The sequence below is a fragment of the Hyperolius riggenbachi genome, chromosome 3, assembly GCF_040937935.1.
Source record: "Hyperolius riggenbachi isolate aHypRig1 chromosome 3, aHypRig1.pri, whole genome shotgun sequence".
In the NCBI taxonomy this organism is placed as follows: domain Eukaryota; kingdom Metazoa; phylum Chordata; class Amphibia; order Anura; family Hyperoliidae; genus Hyperolius; species Hyperolius riggenbachi.
In genome coordinates, this window is record NC_090648.1 from 33932671 (window position 1) to 33949686 (window position 17016).

The window sequence follows — 17016 nt, forward strand, 5'->3', positions numbered from 1 at the left end:
TTAACTGTTCAGATTGCTTCTCATCAGCCATGATAAAATCCCAGACTGAGCATTCAGTCTGGCTTTGCTCAGGATTTTTTTTTATAGCCGAGTCTGTGCTCTCTGGTGTTTTTTCAAGCCCAAGCCTGCCCCCTTGTGGCTCTGCTCAGGAATCATTATAGCTGACTCATTATAGCAAAGCCAGACTGAATGCTCAGTCTGAGATTTTATCATGGCTGATGAGACGCAGGCTGAACAGTTAAAAATAAAACAGAGAGCAGGGTAGGTGTTTTCTCTAATGTTCCCACTGATATATATGGTAAAATACATGAGGGTGCTTCGTCTCTGGTTCACTTTAAAAGGATACCCGAAGTGACATGTGACCTGATGAGATGGACATGTGTATGTACAGTGCCTAGCACACAAATAACTATGCTGTGTTCCTTTTTTTATTTCTCTGCCTGAAAGAGTTAAATATCAGGCATGTAAGTGGCTGACTCAGTCCTGACTCAGACAGGAAGTGACTACAGTGTGACCCTTACTGATAAGAAATTCCAACTATAAAACACTGTCCTAGCAGAAAATGGCTTCTGAGAGCAAGAAAGAGGTAAAAAGGGGAATTTCTTATCATTGAGGGTCACACTGTAGTCACTTCCTGTCTGAGTCAGGACTGAGTCAGCCACTTACATACCTGATATTTAACGGTTTTAGGTAGAAAGAAAAAAAGGAACACAGCATAGCTATTTGTGTGCTAGGCACTGTACATACACGTGTCTATCTCATGTCACGTCAGTTCGGGTATCCTTTAAAGAGACTCCGACCAGTACTGCAAAGTACTTAAATATGCATACCTTTATGTAGCTTGTGCTCTCCTCTTCATTTGATGAATCGCTACTCTACACCAAATAGTTTCCATTTGATTTCAATTTAAAAAATCGCGGCTGCCATCTTGGCTATGTTATAACTTCCGGTTCACCCCTGTCTTCTCTGTTAGAGAAGTGCATCACTGAATGAAGCAGGAAGAGGAAGTGACACGCATGGCCATTGCAAGAGGCTCCTCCAGAGGGGTCATAGCATGACTTTGTTGGAAGTCGTCTGGCCCCATGCATTTTATATTGGCAATACCAGGGGGAGTTTGGATAAAACAAGTGGCTGGTAAGTGTGCTGACACAGTCAATTGATTGTGGGTATGCTTAAAGTCATACCTATGAGAGGTACTCTGAGTCCCTTTAAAAGACAACTGCAGTGAGAGGTATACGGAGGCTGCCATATTTATATCCTTCTAAACAATACCAGTTGCCTGGCAGCCCTGCTGATCTATTTGGCTGAAGTAGTGTGTATATCACACCAGAAACAAGCATGCAGCTAATCTTGTTGGGTCGGACAATAACGTCAGAAACTCCTGATTTGCTGCATTGTTGTTCTGGGTCTATGGGGCAGAGGATCAGCAGGATAGCCAGGCAACTGGTATTGCTTAAAAGGAAGTAAATATGGCAGCCTCCATGTACCTCTCACAACAGTTGCCCTTTAAGCACATTTTTACATCAAACATAAGCCTTGCTAAGCAGAACGCATCATTACAACATACCTGAATCCAAGAGGAACTGCTTGGACTGTGAATACGATGCTAGCTGCGCAGCGTTCACAACCACAGCGCGTGCCATGGTGGGTACACAGCCCTGCAAAACAGAACAGTGTTAGTCCACAGATCCTGCTACACTACCACCCATAGACACACAGTCCACTAGGACTATAGGTGAACAGTCCTTGCCAGAAGAGTGATAATTCTGTCTAGCCAGTCACGTTCTGCTGACTGGACAGCTGTTCAGCACAATCAACAGACTGGCTTATCTTCCAATGAGCAGGCAGGTAACAATATCATCTAAAGGGCCATACTCACGCTTGACAAATACTGCCCGATTGTCGTCTGACTTTAGTCCGTTTTAGACTGTTGGAAGACAATCAGGCGTGTGCACGCGTGCAAATGACTTGGCGAGTGACTGATAACAGGCGTTGCACTGTCGGATCTATGTTGCCCTATGGTTGTCTGATATTGTGCCATTGGTCCGTGTGTACAAGTCGTTTGAACGACTGTAAAACGACTTGTACTTGTTTTCAATGTGTAGTCCGTTGTTCCGTTTGCGTGCGCAGTATGTAAATGAGTTGATTGTTTATCCGTCTGGACACACAGGACATGCTGTACATCAGGTCTTTCAGTTCGTGGTGTTGTGCAGGTGGTTGTTTACACGTTGTGCACTCGTTGAATGTGTGTATGCGGCTTAAAGTGAACCAGAGACGAACCACCCTCATGTATTTTACCATATATATCAGTGGGAACATCAGAGAAAACACCCACCCTGCTCTCTGTTTCACCCTTCACTGCTCAGCCCTGCTTGTAACCAGCTCTGATAAAAATCCAGGACTGAGCATTCAGTCTGGCTTTGCTCAGGAATTATTATAGCCGAGTGACTTCTCTGATGTCTTTTCGAGCCCAATCCTGCCCCCTTGTGGCTCTTCTATAATGACTCAGCTATAATACATAGTTACATAGTTATTTTGGCTGAAAAAAGACATACGTCCATCGAGTTCAACCAGTACAAAGTACAACTCCAGCCCGTCCCCCACATACCCCTGTTGATCCAGAGGAAGGCGAAAAAAACCCCACCAGGCATGGTCCAATTAGCCCCAAATGGGAAAAATTCCTTCCTGACTCCAGATGGCAATCAGATAAAATCCCTGGATCAACATCATTAGGCATAACCTAGTAATTGTAGCCATGGATGTCTTTCAACATGATTCCTGAGCAAAGCCAGACTTTTATCAGGGCTGATAACAAGCAGGCTGAGCAGTGAAGGATGAAACAGAGAGCAGGGTAGGTGTTTTCTCTAATGTTCCCACTGATATATATGGTAAAATACATGAGGGTGCTTCATCTCTGGTTCACTTCAAGCGGTATTGTCACCATAAAAATCAAATTTCAACAGCAACTGGTCTGTGTATTAAGTGATAAAGATGCTAATCCTGCATTCAAAACTTTTTTTCTGCTGTTATGGTTTGGAGTTATTACAAACTATAGGAGCACTGGCCCTAGTGCCAAAAAGTTGAATGCTGGGAGTTATTTTGAATGCTGGGAGTTCTTTTTATCTAGAATATATTCCACTTCCATTTATTTCCCTGCCTAGCTGATCACTTGTGTTTACAAGCAAGGCTGAGGTGATTGGATTGGATGTGTAAATAAAATAAAAGACTCTGGGAGGAGGGCAGCTAATGAATACACAATGAGTAAGAGAAGGGAGGGGGGAAAGCAAGAGTCAGAGAGGATATGATGTCAGCATTAGCTTGGCAAGATGGCCACTGCCTAGAAAAGGATTTTCTGCTTTTCCTTTGTAAAATTCACAGGAATCATTATGTGGATAGCACAATACATCTGTTATGTAAGTAGAAGTAGTATTTATCTACTTCACAGGTGTAGAACTCCAGGCCTGGAGTGCCAGATCCATTCCAGTGTTTAGGATGGACTGAGAAGAAAAGGAATGTGTTCTACCTGATGGACGACACCTTTCCTGATTCAGACCCATTAATTCATTTGAGCTGTATCAAAAATGTGCGAGGATCTCAGCCCTCGTAGGACCGGTTTGACATACCTGATCTACTTATATATGTGGTTTTTATTTCTAGGTTAGCATGGGTGTCGCTTGTTCTTTAAAGTGAGTACTGGTGCTGTGTGTGCATAGGTTCTTTAGTTCCTATACAGTATATGTACATCTACTCAGTGTGCACTTGTACTCTGTATCACCTTTGTAATTATACTACTTAAAGCAGAAGTGAGGGGGATGTGGAGGCTGCCATATTTACTTCCTTTTAAGCAATACCAGTTGCCTGGCAGACCTGCTGATCCTCTGCCTCTAATACTTTTAGCCATAGCCCCTGAACAAGCATGCAGCAGATCAGGTGTTTCTGACATTATTATCAGATCTGACAAGATTATCTGCATGCTTGTTTCTGGTGTGTTATTCAGACACTACTGCAGCCCTAAGAGACCAGCAGGGCAGCCAGGCAACTGGTATTGTTTAACAGGAAATAAATATGGCAGCCTCCATGTTCTTCTCACTTCAGTTGTCCTTTAAAAGGTACAGAACATTTGGAAGCAATGATGTGGCCATGCGATTCTTGTTCTGCCTGTGACAACGTATGACGATAACGGAGGAGATAAAGCTAACATACAGCTAGTGGCGTCACTCCTGCTCTGTGTCCCTGCAGGGTAATGGGTGGGCGGGGCATGCAGGACTCACCCTCCACAGCGTGGTCACGCCCTCCTCCCTGGACATCCTCACCAGGGCATTGAATACATTGCTGTAGCCTCTTCTCTGGTCAACCGGTAACCTGGAGGAAAAGAGGGTTCAGGTCAAATGAAACGTCTGTTAAGAGAAGCCACAAATAAACACAGCATAGCTATTAAAGTAGCGCCAGTGCTCAGCGACTCCCCGCACAGCGCCAGTGCTCAGCGACACCCCGCACAGCGCCACTGCTCAGCGACTCCCCGCACAGCGCCACTGCTCAGCGACTCCCCGCACAGCGCCAGTGCTCAGCGACTCCCCGCACAGCGCCAGTGCTCAGCGACTCCCCGCACAGCGCCAGAGCTCAGCGACTCCCCGCACAGCGCCAGAGCTCAGCGACTCCCCGCACAGCGCCAGAGCTCAGCGACTCCCCGCACAGCGCCAGAGCTCAGCGACTCCCCGCACAGCGCCAGAGCTCAGCGACTCCCCGCACAGCGCCAGTGCTCAGCGACTCCCCGCACAGCGCCAGAGCTCGGCGACTCCCCGCACAGCGACTCCCCGCACAGCGCCAGAGCTCAGCGACTCCGCGCACAGCGCCAGAGCTCAGCGACTCCCCGCACAGCGACTCCCCGCACAGCGCCAGAGCTCAGCGACGACCCCGCACAGCGCCAGGTCTCAGCGACTCCACGCACAGCGCCAGGTCTCAGCGACTCCACGCACAGCGCCAGGTCTCAGCGACTCCACGCACAGTGCTAGGTCTCAGCGACTCCACGCACAGCGCCAGGTCTCAGCGACTCCACGCACAGCGCCAGGTCTCAGCGACTCCACGCACAGCGCCAGGTCTCAGCGACTCCACGCACAGCGCCAGGTCTCAGCGACTCCCCGCACAGCGCCAGGTCTCAGCGACTCCCCGCACAGCGCCAGGTCTCAGCGACTCCCCGCACAGCGCCAGGTCTCAGCGACTACTCCCCGCACAGCGCCAGTGCTCAGCGACACCCCGCACAGCGCCACTGCTCAGCGACTCCCCGCACAGCGCCACTGCTCAGCGACTCCCCGCACAGCGCCACTGCTCAGCGACTCCCCGCACAGCGCCAGTGCTCAGCGACACCCCGCACAGCGCCACTGCTCAGCGACTCCCCGCACAGCGCCACTGCTCAGCGACTCCCCGCACAGCGCCACTGCTCAGCGACTCCCCGCACAGCGCCAGTGCTCAGCGACTCCCCGCACAGCGCCAGAGCTCAGCGACTCCCCGCACAGCGCCAGAGCTCAGCGACTCCCCGCACAGCGCCAGAGCTCAGCAACTCCCCGCACAGCGCCAGAGCTCAGCGACTCCCCGCACAGCGCCAGAGCTCAGCGACTCCCCGCACAGCGCCAGTGCTCAGCGACTCCCCGCACAGCGCCAGAGCTCAGCGACTCCCCGCACAGCGACTCCCCGCACAGCGCCAGAGCTCAGCGACTCCGCGCACAGCGCCAGAGCTCAGCGACTCCCCGCACAGCGCCAGGTCTCAGCGACTCCACGCACAGCGCCAGGTCTCAGCGACTCCACGCACAGCGCCAGGTCTCAGCGACTCCACGCACAGCGCCAGGTCTCAGCGACTCCACGCACAGCGCCAGGTCTCAGCGACTCCACGCACAGCGCCAGGTCTCAGCGACTCCACGCACAGCGCCAGGTCTCAGCGACTCCACGCACAGCGCCAGGTCTCAGCGACTCCACGCACAGCGCCAGGTCTCAGCGACTCCACGCACAGCGCCAGGTCTCAGCGACTCCACGCACAGCGCCAGGTCTCAGCGACTCCCCGCACAGCGCCAGGTTCTAAGCGACTCCCCGCACAGCGCCAGGTTCTAAGCGACTACTCCCCGCAGAGCGCCAGGTCTCAGCGACTCCCCGCACAGCGCCAGGTCTCAGCGACTCCCCGCACAGCGCCAGGTTCTAAGCGACTACTCCCCGCAGAGCGCCAGGTCTCAGCGACTACTCGCCGCAGAGCGCCAGGTCTCAGCGACTACTCGCCGCAGAGCGCCAGATCTCAGCGACTACTCCCCGCAGAGCGCCAGATCTCAGCGACTACTCCCCGCAGAGCGCCAGATCTCAGCGACTCCCCGCAGAGCGCCAGATCTCAGCGACTACTCCCCGCAGAGCGCCAGATCTCAGCGACTCCCCGCAGAGCGCCAGATCTCAGCGACTACTCGCCGCAGAGCGCCAGGTCTCAGCGACTACTCGCCGCAGAGCGCCAGGTCTCAGCGACTACTCCACGCAGAGCGCCAGATCTCAGCGACTCCCCGCAGAGCGCCAGGTCTCAGCGACTACTCTACGCAGAGCGCCAGATCTCAGCGACTCCCCGCAGAGCGCCAGATCTCAGCGACTACTCCCCGCAGAGCACCAGATCTCAGCGACTCCCCGCAGAGCGCCAGATCTCAGCGACTACTCCCCGCAGAGCGCCAGATCTCAGCGACTCCCCGCAGAGCACCAGATCTCAGCGACTACTCCCCGCAGAGCGCCAGATCTCAGCGACTACTCCCCGCAGAGCACCAGATCTCAGCGACTCCCCGCAGAGCACCAGATCTCAGCGACTACTCCCCGCAGAGCGCCAGATCTCAGCGACTACTCCCCGCAGAGCGCCAGATCTCAGCGACTCCCCGCAGAGCGCCAGGTCTCAGCGACTACTCTACGCAGAGCGCCAGATCTCAGCGACTACTCTACGCAGAGCGCCAGATCTCAGCGACTCCCCGCAGAGCGCCAGATCTCAGCGACTCCCCGCAGAGCGCCAGATCTCAGCGACTCCCCGCAGAGCGCCAGGTCTCAGCGACTACTCCCCGCAGAGCGCCAGATCTCAGCGACTCCCCGCAGAGCGCCAGGTCTCAGCGACTACTCTACGCAGAGCGCCAGATCTCAGCGACTCCCTGCAGAGCGCCAGATCTCAGCGACTCCCTGCAGAGCACCAGATCTCAGCGACTCCCCGCAGAGCACCAGATCTCAGCGACTCCCCGCAGAGCGCCAGATCTCAGCGACTCCCAGCAGAGCGCCAGATCTCAGCGACTCCCAGCAGAGCGCCAGATCTCAGCGACTCCCCGCAGAGCACCAGATCTCAGCGACTCCCCGCAGAGCGCCAGGTCTCAGCGACTACTCCCCGCAGAGCGCCAGGTCTCAGCGACTCCCCGCAGAGCACCAGATCTCAGCGACTCCCCGCAGAGCACCAGATCTCAGCGACTCCCCGCAGAGCACCAGATCTCAGTGACTGCCCGCAGAGCACCAGATCTCAGCGACTCCCCGCAGAGCACCAGATCTCAGCGACTCCCCGCAGAGCGCCAGGTCTCAGCGACTCCCCGCAGAGCACCAGATCTCAGTGACTCCCTGCAGAGCACCAGATCTCAGCGACTCCCCGCAGAGCGCCAGATCTCAGCGACTCCCCGCAGAGCACCAGATCTCAGCGACTCCCAGCAGAGCGCCAGATCTCAGCGACTCCCCGCAGAGCACCAGATCTCAACGACTCCCAGCAGAGCGCCAGATCTCAGCGACTCCCCGCAGAGCACCAGATCTCAGCGACTCCCCGCAGAGCACCAGATCTCAGCGACTCCCCGCAGAGCACCAGATCTCAGTGACTGCCCGCAGAGCACCAGATCTCAGTGACTCCCTGCAGAGCACCAGATCTCAGTGACTCCCTGCAGAGCACCAGATCTCAGTGACTCCCTGAGGTTGACTAAAGGTTGATTCCCATATATATATATATAAGACACTGACATATATATATACTGTAGCGGCGTCACGCAAATGATCTCTGGCACTCCTCCCTGTTACAGCCAGATCTCAGCGACTCCCAGCAGAGCGCCAGATCTCAGCGACTCCCAGCAGAGCGCCAGATCTCAGCGACTCCCAGCAGAGCGCCAGATCTCAGCGACTCCCAGCAGAGCGCCAGATCTCAGCGACTCCCCGCAGAGCACCAGATCTCAGCGACTCCCAGCAGAGCACCAGATCTCAGCGACTCCCAGCAGAGCACCAGATCTCAGCGACTCCCCGCAGAGCACCAGATCTCAGCGACTCCCAGCAGAGCGCCAGATCTCAGCGACTCCCAGCAGAGCACCAGATCTCAGCGACTCCCCGCAGAGCACCAGATCTCAGCGACTCCCAGCAGAGCACCAGATCTCAGCGACTCCCAGCAGAGCACCAGATCTCAGTGACTCCCAGCACAGCGCCAGGTCTCAGCGACTCCACGCACAGCGCCAGGTCTCAGCGACTCCCCGCACAGCGCCAGGTCTCAGCGACTCCCCGCACAGCGCCAGGTTCTAAGCGACTCCCCGCACAGCGCCAGGTCTCAGCGACTACTCCCCGCACAGCGCCAGTGCTCAGCGACACCCCGCACAGCGCCACTGCTCAGCGACTCCCCGCACAGCGCCACTGCTCAGCGACTCCCCGCACAGCGCCACTGCTCAGCGACTCCCCGCACAGCGCCAGTGCTCAGCGACACCCCGCACAGCGCCACTGCTCAGCGACTCCCCGCACAGCGCCACTGCTCAGCGACTCCCCGCACAGCGCCACTGCTCAGCGACTCCCCGCACAGCGCCACTGCTCAGCGACTCCCCGCACAGCGCCAGTGCTCAGCGACTCCCCGCACAGCGCCAGAGCTCAGCGACTCCCCGCACAGCGCCAGAGCTCAGCGACTCCCCGCACAGCGCCAGAGCTCAGCGACTCCCCGCACAGCGCCAGAGCTCAGCGACTCCCCGCACAGCGCCAGAGCTCAGCGACTCCCCGCACAGCGCCAGTGCTCAGCGACTCCCCGCACAGCGCCAGAGCTCAGCGACTCCCCGCACAGCGACTCCCCGCACAGCGCCAGAGCTCAGCGACTCCGCGCACAGCGCCAGAGCTCAGCGACTCCCCGCACAGCGCCAGAGCTCAGCGACGACCCCGCACAGCGCCAGGTCTCAGCGACTCCACGCACAGCGCCAGGTCTCAGCGACTCCCCGCACAGCGCCAGGTCTCAGCGACTCCCCGCACAGCGCCAGGTTCTAAGCGACTCCCCGCACAGCGCCAGGTCTCAGCGACTCCCCGCACAGCGCCAGGTCTCAGCGACTACTCCCCGCACAGCGCCAGTGCTCAGCGACACCCCGCACAGCGCCACTGCTCAGCGACTCCCCGCACAGCGCCACTGCTCAGCGACTCCCCGCACAGCGCCACTGCTCAGCGACTCCCCGCACAGCGCCAGTGCTCAGCGACACCCCGCACAGCGCCACTGCTCAGCGACTCCCCGCACAGCGCCACTGCTCAGCGACTCCCCGCACAGCGCCACTGCTCAGCGACTCCCCGCACAGCGCCACTGCTCAGCGACTCCCCGCACAGTGCCAGTGCTCAGCGACTCCCCGCACAGCGCCAGAGCTCAGCGACTCCCCGCACAGCGCCAGAGCTCAGCGACTCCCCGCACAGCGCCAGAGCTCAGCGACTCCCCGCACAGCGCCAGAGCTCAGCGACTCCCCGCACAGCGCCAGAGCTCAGCGACTCCCCGCACAGCGCCAGTGCTCAGCGACTCCCCGCACAGCGCCAGAGCTCAGCGACTCCCCGCACAGCGACTCCCCGCACAGCGCCAGAGCTCAGCGACTCCGCGCACAGCGCCAGAGCTCAGCGACTCCCCGCACAGCGCCAGAGCTCAGCGACGACCCCGCACAGCGCCAGGTCTCAGCGACTCCACGCACAGCGCCAGGTCTCAGCGACTCCACGCACAGCGCCAGGTCTCAGCGACTCCACGCACAGCGCCAGGTCTCAGCGACTCCACGCACAGCGCCAGGTCTCAGCGACTCCACGCACAGCGCCAGGTCTCAGCGACTCCACGCACAGCGCCAGGTCTCAGCGACTCCACGCACAGCGCCAGGTCTCAGCGACTCCACGCACAGCGCCAGGTCTCAGCGACTCCACGCACAGCGCCAGGTCTCAGCGACTCCACGCACAGCGCCAGGTCTCAGCGACTCCACGCACAGCGCCAGGTCTCAGCGACTCCACGCACAGCGCCAGGTCTCAGCGACTCCACGCACAGCGCCAGGTCTCAGCGACTCCCCGCACAGCGCCAGGTTCTAAGCGACTCCCCGCACAGCGCCAGGTCTCAGCGACTCCCCGCACAGCGCCAGGTCTCAGCGACTCCCCGCACAGCGCCAGGTTCTAAGCGACTACTCCCCGCAGAGCGCCAGGTCTCAGCGACTACTCGCCGCAGAGCGCCAGGTCTCAGCGACTACTCCCCGCAGAGCGCCAGATCTCAGCGACTACTCCCCGCAGAGCGCCAGATCTCAGCGACTACTCCCCGCAGAGCGCCAGATCTCAGCGACTCCCCGCAGAGCGCCAGATCTCAGCGACTACTCCCCGCAGAGCGCCAGATCTCAGCGACTACTCCCCGCAGAGCGCCAGATCTCAGCGACTACTCCCCGCAGAGCGCCAGGTCTCAGCGACTACTCCCCGCAGAGCGCCAGGTCTCAGCGACTCCCCGCAGAGCACCAGATCTCAGTGACTCCCCGCAGAGCGCCAGATCTCAGCGACTCCCCGCAGAGCGCCAGATCTCAGCGACTCCCAGCAGAGCACCAGATCTCAGCGACTCCCCGCAGAGCACCAGATCTCAGCGACTACTCCACGCAGAGCGCCAGGTCTCAGCGACTCCCCGCAGAGCACCAGATCTCAGTGACTCCCCGCAGAGCGCCAGATCTCAGCGACTCCCCGCAGAGCACCAGATCTCAGCGACTCCCAGCAGAGCACCAGATCTCAGCGACTCCCCGCAGAGCACCAGATCTCAGCGACTCCCAGCAGAGCACCAGATCTCAGCGACTCCCCGCAGAGCACCAGATCTCAGCGACTGCCCGCAGAGCACCAGATCTCAGCGACTCCCCGCAGAGCACCAGATCTCAGCGACTCCCCGCAGAGCACCAGATCTCAGCGACTCCCCGCAGAGCACCAGATCTCAGCGACTCCCAGCAGAGCACCAGATCTCAGCGACTCCCAGCAGAGCGCCAGATCTCAGCGACTCCCAGCAGAGCGCCAGATCTCAGCGACTCCCCGCAGAGCACCAGATCTCAGCGACTCCCAGCAGAGCACCAGATCTCAGCGACTCCCAGCAGAGCACCAGATCTCAGCGACTCCCCGCAGAGCACCAGATCTCAGCGACTCCCAGCAGAGCGCCAGATCTCAGCGACTCCCAGCAGAGCACCAGATCTCAGCGACTCCCCGCAGAGCACCAGATCTCAGCGACTCCCAGCAGAGCACCAGATCTCAGTGACTCCCAGCACAGCGCCAGGTCTCAGCGACTCCACGCACAGCGCCAGGTCTCAGCGACTCCCCGCACAGCGCCAGGTCTCAGCGACTCCCCGCACAGCGCCAGGTCTCAGCGACTACTCCCCGCACAGCGCCAGTGCTCAGCGACACCCCGCACAGCGCCACTGCTCAGCGACTCCCCGCACAGCGCCACTGCTCAGCGACTCCCCGCACAGCGCCACTGCTCAGCGACTCCCCGCACAGCGCCAGTGCTCAGCGACACCCCGCACAGCGCCACTGCTCAGCGACTCCCCGCACAGCGCCACTGCTCAGCGACTCACCGCACAGCGCCACTGCTCAGCGACTCCCCGCACAGCGCCACTGCTCAGCGACTCCCCGCACAGCGCCAGTGCTCAGCGACTCCCCGCACAGCGCCAGAGCTCAGCGACTCCCCGCACAGCGCCAGAGCTCAGCGACTCCCCGCACAGCGCCAGAGCTCAGCGACTCCCCGCACAGCGCCAGAGCTCAGCGACTCCCCGCACAGCGCCAGAGCTCAGCGACTCCCCGCACAGCGCCAGAGCTCAGCGACTCCCCGCACAGCGCCAGAGCTCAGCGACTCCCCGCACAGCGCCAGTGCTCAGCGACTCCCCGCACAGCGCCAGAGCTCAGCGACTCCCCGCACAGCGACTCCCCGCACAGCGCCAGAGCTCAGCGACTCCGCGCACAGCGCCAGAGCTCAGCGACTCCCCGCACAGCGCCAGAGCTCAGCGACGACCCCGCACAGCGCCAGGTCTCAGCGACTCCACGCACAGCGCCAGGTCTCAGCGACTCCACGCACAGCGCCAGGTCTCAGCGACTCCCCGCACAGCGCCAGGTTCTAAGCGACTCCCCGCACAGCGCCAGGTCTCAGCGACTCCCCGCACAGCGCCAGGTCTCAGCGACTACTCCCCGCACAGCGCCAGTGCTCAGCGACACCCCGCACAGCGCCACTGCTCAGCGACTCCCCGCACAGCGCCACTGCTCAGCGACTCCCCGCACAGCGCCACTGCTCAGCGACTCCCCGCACAGCGCCAGTGCTCAGCGACACCCCGCACAGCGCCACTGCTCAGCGACTCCCCGCACAGCGCCACTGCTCAGCGACTCCCCGCACAGCGCCACTGCTCAGCGACTCCCCGCACAGCGCCACTGCTCAGCGACTCCCCGCACAGCGCCAGTGCTCAGCGACTCCCCGCACAGCGCCAGAGCTCAGCGACTCCCCGCACAGCGCCAGAGCTCAGAGACTCCCCGCACAGCGCCAGAGCTCAGCGACTCCCCGCACAGCGCCAGAGCTCAGCGACTCCCCGCACAGCGCCAGAGCTCAGCGACTCCCCGCACAGCGCCAGAGCTCAGCGACTCCCCGCACAGCGCCAGTGCTCAGCGACTCCCCGCACAGCGCCAGAGCTCAGCGACTCCCCGCACAGCGACTCCCCGCACAGCGCCAGAGCTCAGCGACTCCGCGCACAGCGCCAGAGCTCAGCGACTCCCCGCACAGCGCCAGAGCTCAGCGACGACCCCGCACAGCGCCAGGTCTCAGCGACTCCACGCACAGCGCCAGGTCTCAGCGACTCCACGCACAGCGCCAGGTCTCAGCGACTCCACGCACAGCGCCAGGTCTCAGCGACTCCACGCACAGCGCCAGGTCTCAGCGACTCCACGCACAGCGCCAGGTCTCAGCGACTCCACGCACAGCGCCAGGTCTCAGCGACTCCACGCACAGCGCCAGGTCTCAGCGACTCCACGCACAGCGCCAGGTCTCAGCGACTCCCCGCACAGCGCCAGGTCTCAGCGACTCCCCGCACAGCGCCAGGTTCTAAGCGACTACTCGCCGCAGAGCGCCAGGTCTCAGCGACTACTCGCCGCAGAGCGCCAGATCTCAGCGACTACTCCCCGCAGAGCGCCAGATCTCAGCGACTACTCCCCGCAGAGCGCCAGGTCTCAGCGACTACTCTACGCAGAGCGCCAGATCTCAGCGACTCCCCGCAGAGCGCCAGGTCTCAGCGACTACTCGCCGCAGAGCGCCAGATCTCAGCGACTACTCCCCGCAGAGCGCCAGATCTCAGCGACTACTCCCCGCAGAGCGCCAGGTCTCAGCGACTACTCTACGCAGAGCGCCAGATCTCAGCGACTCCCCGCAGAGCGCCAGGTCTCAGCGACTACTCGCCGCAGAGCGCCAGGTCTCAGCGACTACTCGCCGCAGAGCGCCAGATCTCAGCGACTACTCCCCGCAGAGCGCCAGATCTCAGCGACTACTCCCCGCAGAGCGCCAGGTCTCAGCGACTACTCTACGCAGAGCGCCAGATCTCAGCGACTCCCCGCAGAGCGCCAGGTCTCAGCGACTACTCCCCGCAGAGCGCCAGATCTCAGCGACTCCCCGCAGAGCGCCAGATCTCAGCGACTCCCCGCAGAGCACCAGATCTCAGCGACTCCCCGCAGAGCGCCAGATCTCAGCGACTACTCCCCGCAGAGCGCCAGGTCTCAGCGACTACTCTACGCAGAGCGCCAGATCTCAGCGACTCCCCGCAGAGCGCCAGGTCTCAGCGACTACTCCCCGCAGAGCGCCAGATCTCAGCGACTCCCCGCAGAGCGCCAGATCTCAGCGACTCCCCGCAGAGCGCCAGATCTCAGCGACTACTCCCCGCAGAGCGCCAGATCTCAGCGACTACTCCCCGCAGAGCGCCAGGTCTCAGCGACTACTCCCCGCAGAGCACCAGATCTCAGTGACTCCCCGCAGAGCGCCAGATCTCAGCGACTCCCCGCAGAGCGCCAGATCTCAGCGACTCCCCGCAGAGCACCAGATCTCAGCGACTACTCCCCGCAGAGCGCCAGATCTCAGCGACTACTCCCCGCAGAGCACCAGATCTCAGCGACTACTCCCCGCAGAGCACCAGATCTCAGCGACTACTCCACGCAGAGCGCCAGGTCTCAGCGACTCCCCGCAGAGCACCAGATCTCAGTGACTCCCCGCAGAGCGCCAGATCTCAGCGACTCCCCGCAGAGCACCAGATCTCAGCGACTCCCAGCAGAGCACCAGATCTCAGCGACTCCCCGCAGAGCGCCAGATCTCAGCGACTCCCCGCAGAGCGCCAGATCTCAGCGACTGCCCGCAGAGCACCAGATCTCAGCGACTCCCCGCAGAGCGCCAGGTCTCAGCGACTACTCTACGCAGAGCGCCAGATCTCAGCGACTCCCAGCAGAGCGCCAGATCTCAGCGACTCCCAGCAGAGCACCAGATCTCAGCGACTCCCCGCAGAGCACCAGATCTCAGCGACTCCCAGCAGAGCACCAGATCTCAGCGACTCCCTGCAGAGCACCAGATCTCAGCGACTCCCTGCAGAGCGCCAGGTCTCAGCGACTCCCAGCAGAGCACCAGATCTCAGCGACTCCCAGCAGAGCACCAGATCTCAGCCACTCCCCGCAGAGCACCAGATCACAGTGACTCCCCACAGAGCACCAGATCTCAGCGACTCCCCGCAGAGCACCAGATCTCAGCGACTGCCCGCAGAGCACCAGATCTCAGCGACTCCCAGCAGAGCACCAGATCTCAGCGACTCCCCGCAGAGCGCCAGATCTCAGCGACTCCCCGCAGAGCGCCAGATCTCAGTGACTCCCCGCAGAGCACCAGATCTCAGCGACTCCCAGCAGAGCACCAGATCTCAGCGACTCCCAGCAGAGCACCAGATCTCAGCGACTCCCAGCAGAGCACCAGATCTCAGCGACTCCCCGCAGAGCACCAGATCTCAGCGACTGCCCGCAGAGCACCAGATCTCAGCGACTGCCCGCAGAGCACCAGATCTCAGCGACTCCCCGCAGAGCGCCAGATCTCAGCGACTCCCCGCAGAGCACCAGATCTCAGCGACTCCCTGCAGAGCACCAGATCTCAGCGACTCCCCGCAGAGCACCAGATCTCAGCGACTCCCCGCAGAGCACCAGATCTCAGCGACTCCCCGCAGAGCACCAGATCTCAGCGACTCCCAGCAGAGCGCCAGATCTCAGCGACTCCCAGCAGAGCGCCAGATCTCAGCGACTGCCCGCAGAGCGCCAGATCTCAGCGACTCCCCGCAGAGCGCCAGATCTCAGCGACTCCCCGCAGAGCACCAGATCTCAGCGACTGCCCGCAGAGCACCAGATCTCAGCGACTCCCAGCAGAGCACCAGATCTCAGCGACTCCCAGCAGAGCACCAGATCTCAGCGACTCCCCGCAGAGCACCAGATCTCAGCGACTCCCCGCAGAGCACCAGATCTCAGCGACTCCCTGCAGAGCACCAGATCACAGCGACTCCCAGCAGAGCACCAGATCTCAGCGACTCCCCGCAGAGCGCCAGATCTCAGCGACTGCCCGCAGAGCACCAGATCTCAGCGACTGCCCACAGAGCACCAGATCTCAGCGACTCCCAGCAGAGCGCCAGATCTCAGCGACTCCCAGCAGAGCACCAGATCTCAGTGACTCCCCGCACAGCACCAGATCTCAGTGACTCCCCGCACAGCACCAGATCTCAGTGACTCCCCGCAGAGCACCAGATCTCAGTGACTCCCCGCACAGCACCAGATCTCAGCGACTCCCCGCACAGCACCAGATCTCAGCGACTCCCCGCACAGCACCAGATCTCAGCGACTCCCCGCAGAGCACCAGATCTCAGCGACTCCCAGCAGAGCACCAGATCTCAGCGACTCCCAGCAGAGCACCAGATCTCAGCCACTCCCCGCAGAGCGCCAGCTCTCAGCGACTCCCCGCAGAGCACCAGATCTCAGCGACTCCCCGCAGAGCGCCAGATCTCAGCGACTCCCAGCAGAGCACCAGATCTCAGCGACTCCCAGCAGAGCACCAGATCTCAGCGACTCCCAGCAGAGCACCAGATCTCAGCCACTCCCAGCAGAGCACCAGATCTCAGCGACTCCCCGCAGAGCACCAGATCTCAGCGACTCCCCGCAGAGCGCCAGATCTCAGCGACTCCCAGCAGAGCACCAGATCTCAGCGACTCCCAGCAGAGCACCAGCTCTCAGCGACTCCCCGCAGAGCACCAGATCACAGTGACTCCCCACAGAGCACCAGATCTCAGCGACTCCCCGCAGAGCACCAGATCTCAGCGACTGCCCGCAGAGCACCAGATCTCAGCGACTCCCAGCAGAGCACCAGATCTCAGCGACTCCCAGCAGAGCGCCAGATCTCAGCGACTCCCCGCACAGCGCCAGCTCTCAGCGACTCCCCGCACAGCGCCAGATCTCAGCGACTCCCCGCAGAGCGCCAGATCTCAGCGACTCCCAGCAGAGCGCCAGATCTCAGCGACTCCCAGCAGAGCGCCAGATCTCAGCGACTGCCCGCAGAGCGCCAGATCTCAGCGACTCCCCGCAGAGCGCCAGATCTCAGCGACTCCCCGCAGAGCACCAGATCTCAGCGACTGCCCGCAGAGCACCAGATCTCAGCGACTCCCAGCAGAGCACCAGATCTCAGCGACTCCCAGCAGAGCACCAGATCTCAGCGACTCCCCGCAGAGCACCAGATCTCAG

General features: G+C 60.7%; 1 protein-coding gene across 1 annotated transcript in view; it reads right to left on the reverse strand.

The window, feature by feature from the left end:
* The window catches only part of SLC25A11 (solute carrier family 25 member 11), a 55819-nt gene that overhangs the window by 10690 nt on the left and 28113 nt on the right, over window positions 1-17016 (reverse strand). Inside the window, exons 4-5 of the mRNA XM_068273966.1 lie at window positions 4272-4362; window positions 1568-1658 (exon numbers count right to left, since the gene is read on the reverse strand). Of these exons, the coding sequence (XP_068130067.1) occupies window positions 1568-1658; window positions 4272-4362 (182 nt within the window). The remainder of the gene's footprint in view (window positions 1-1567; window positions 1659-4271; window positions 4363-17016) is intronic.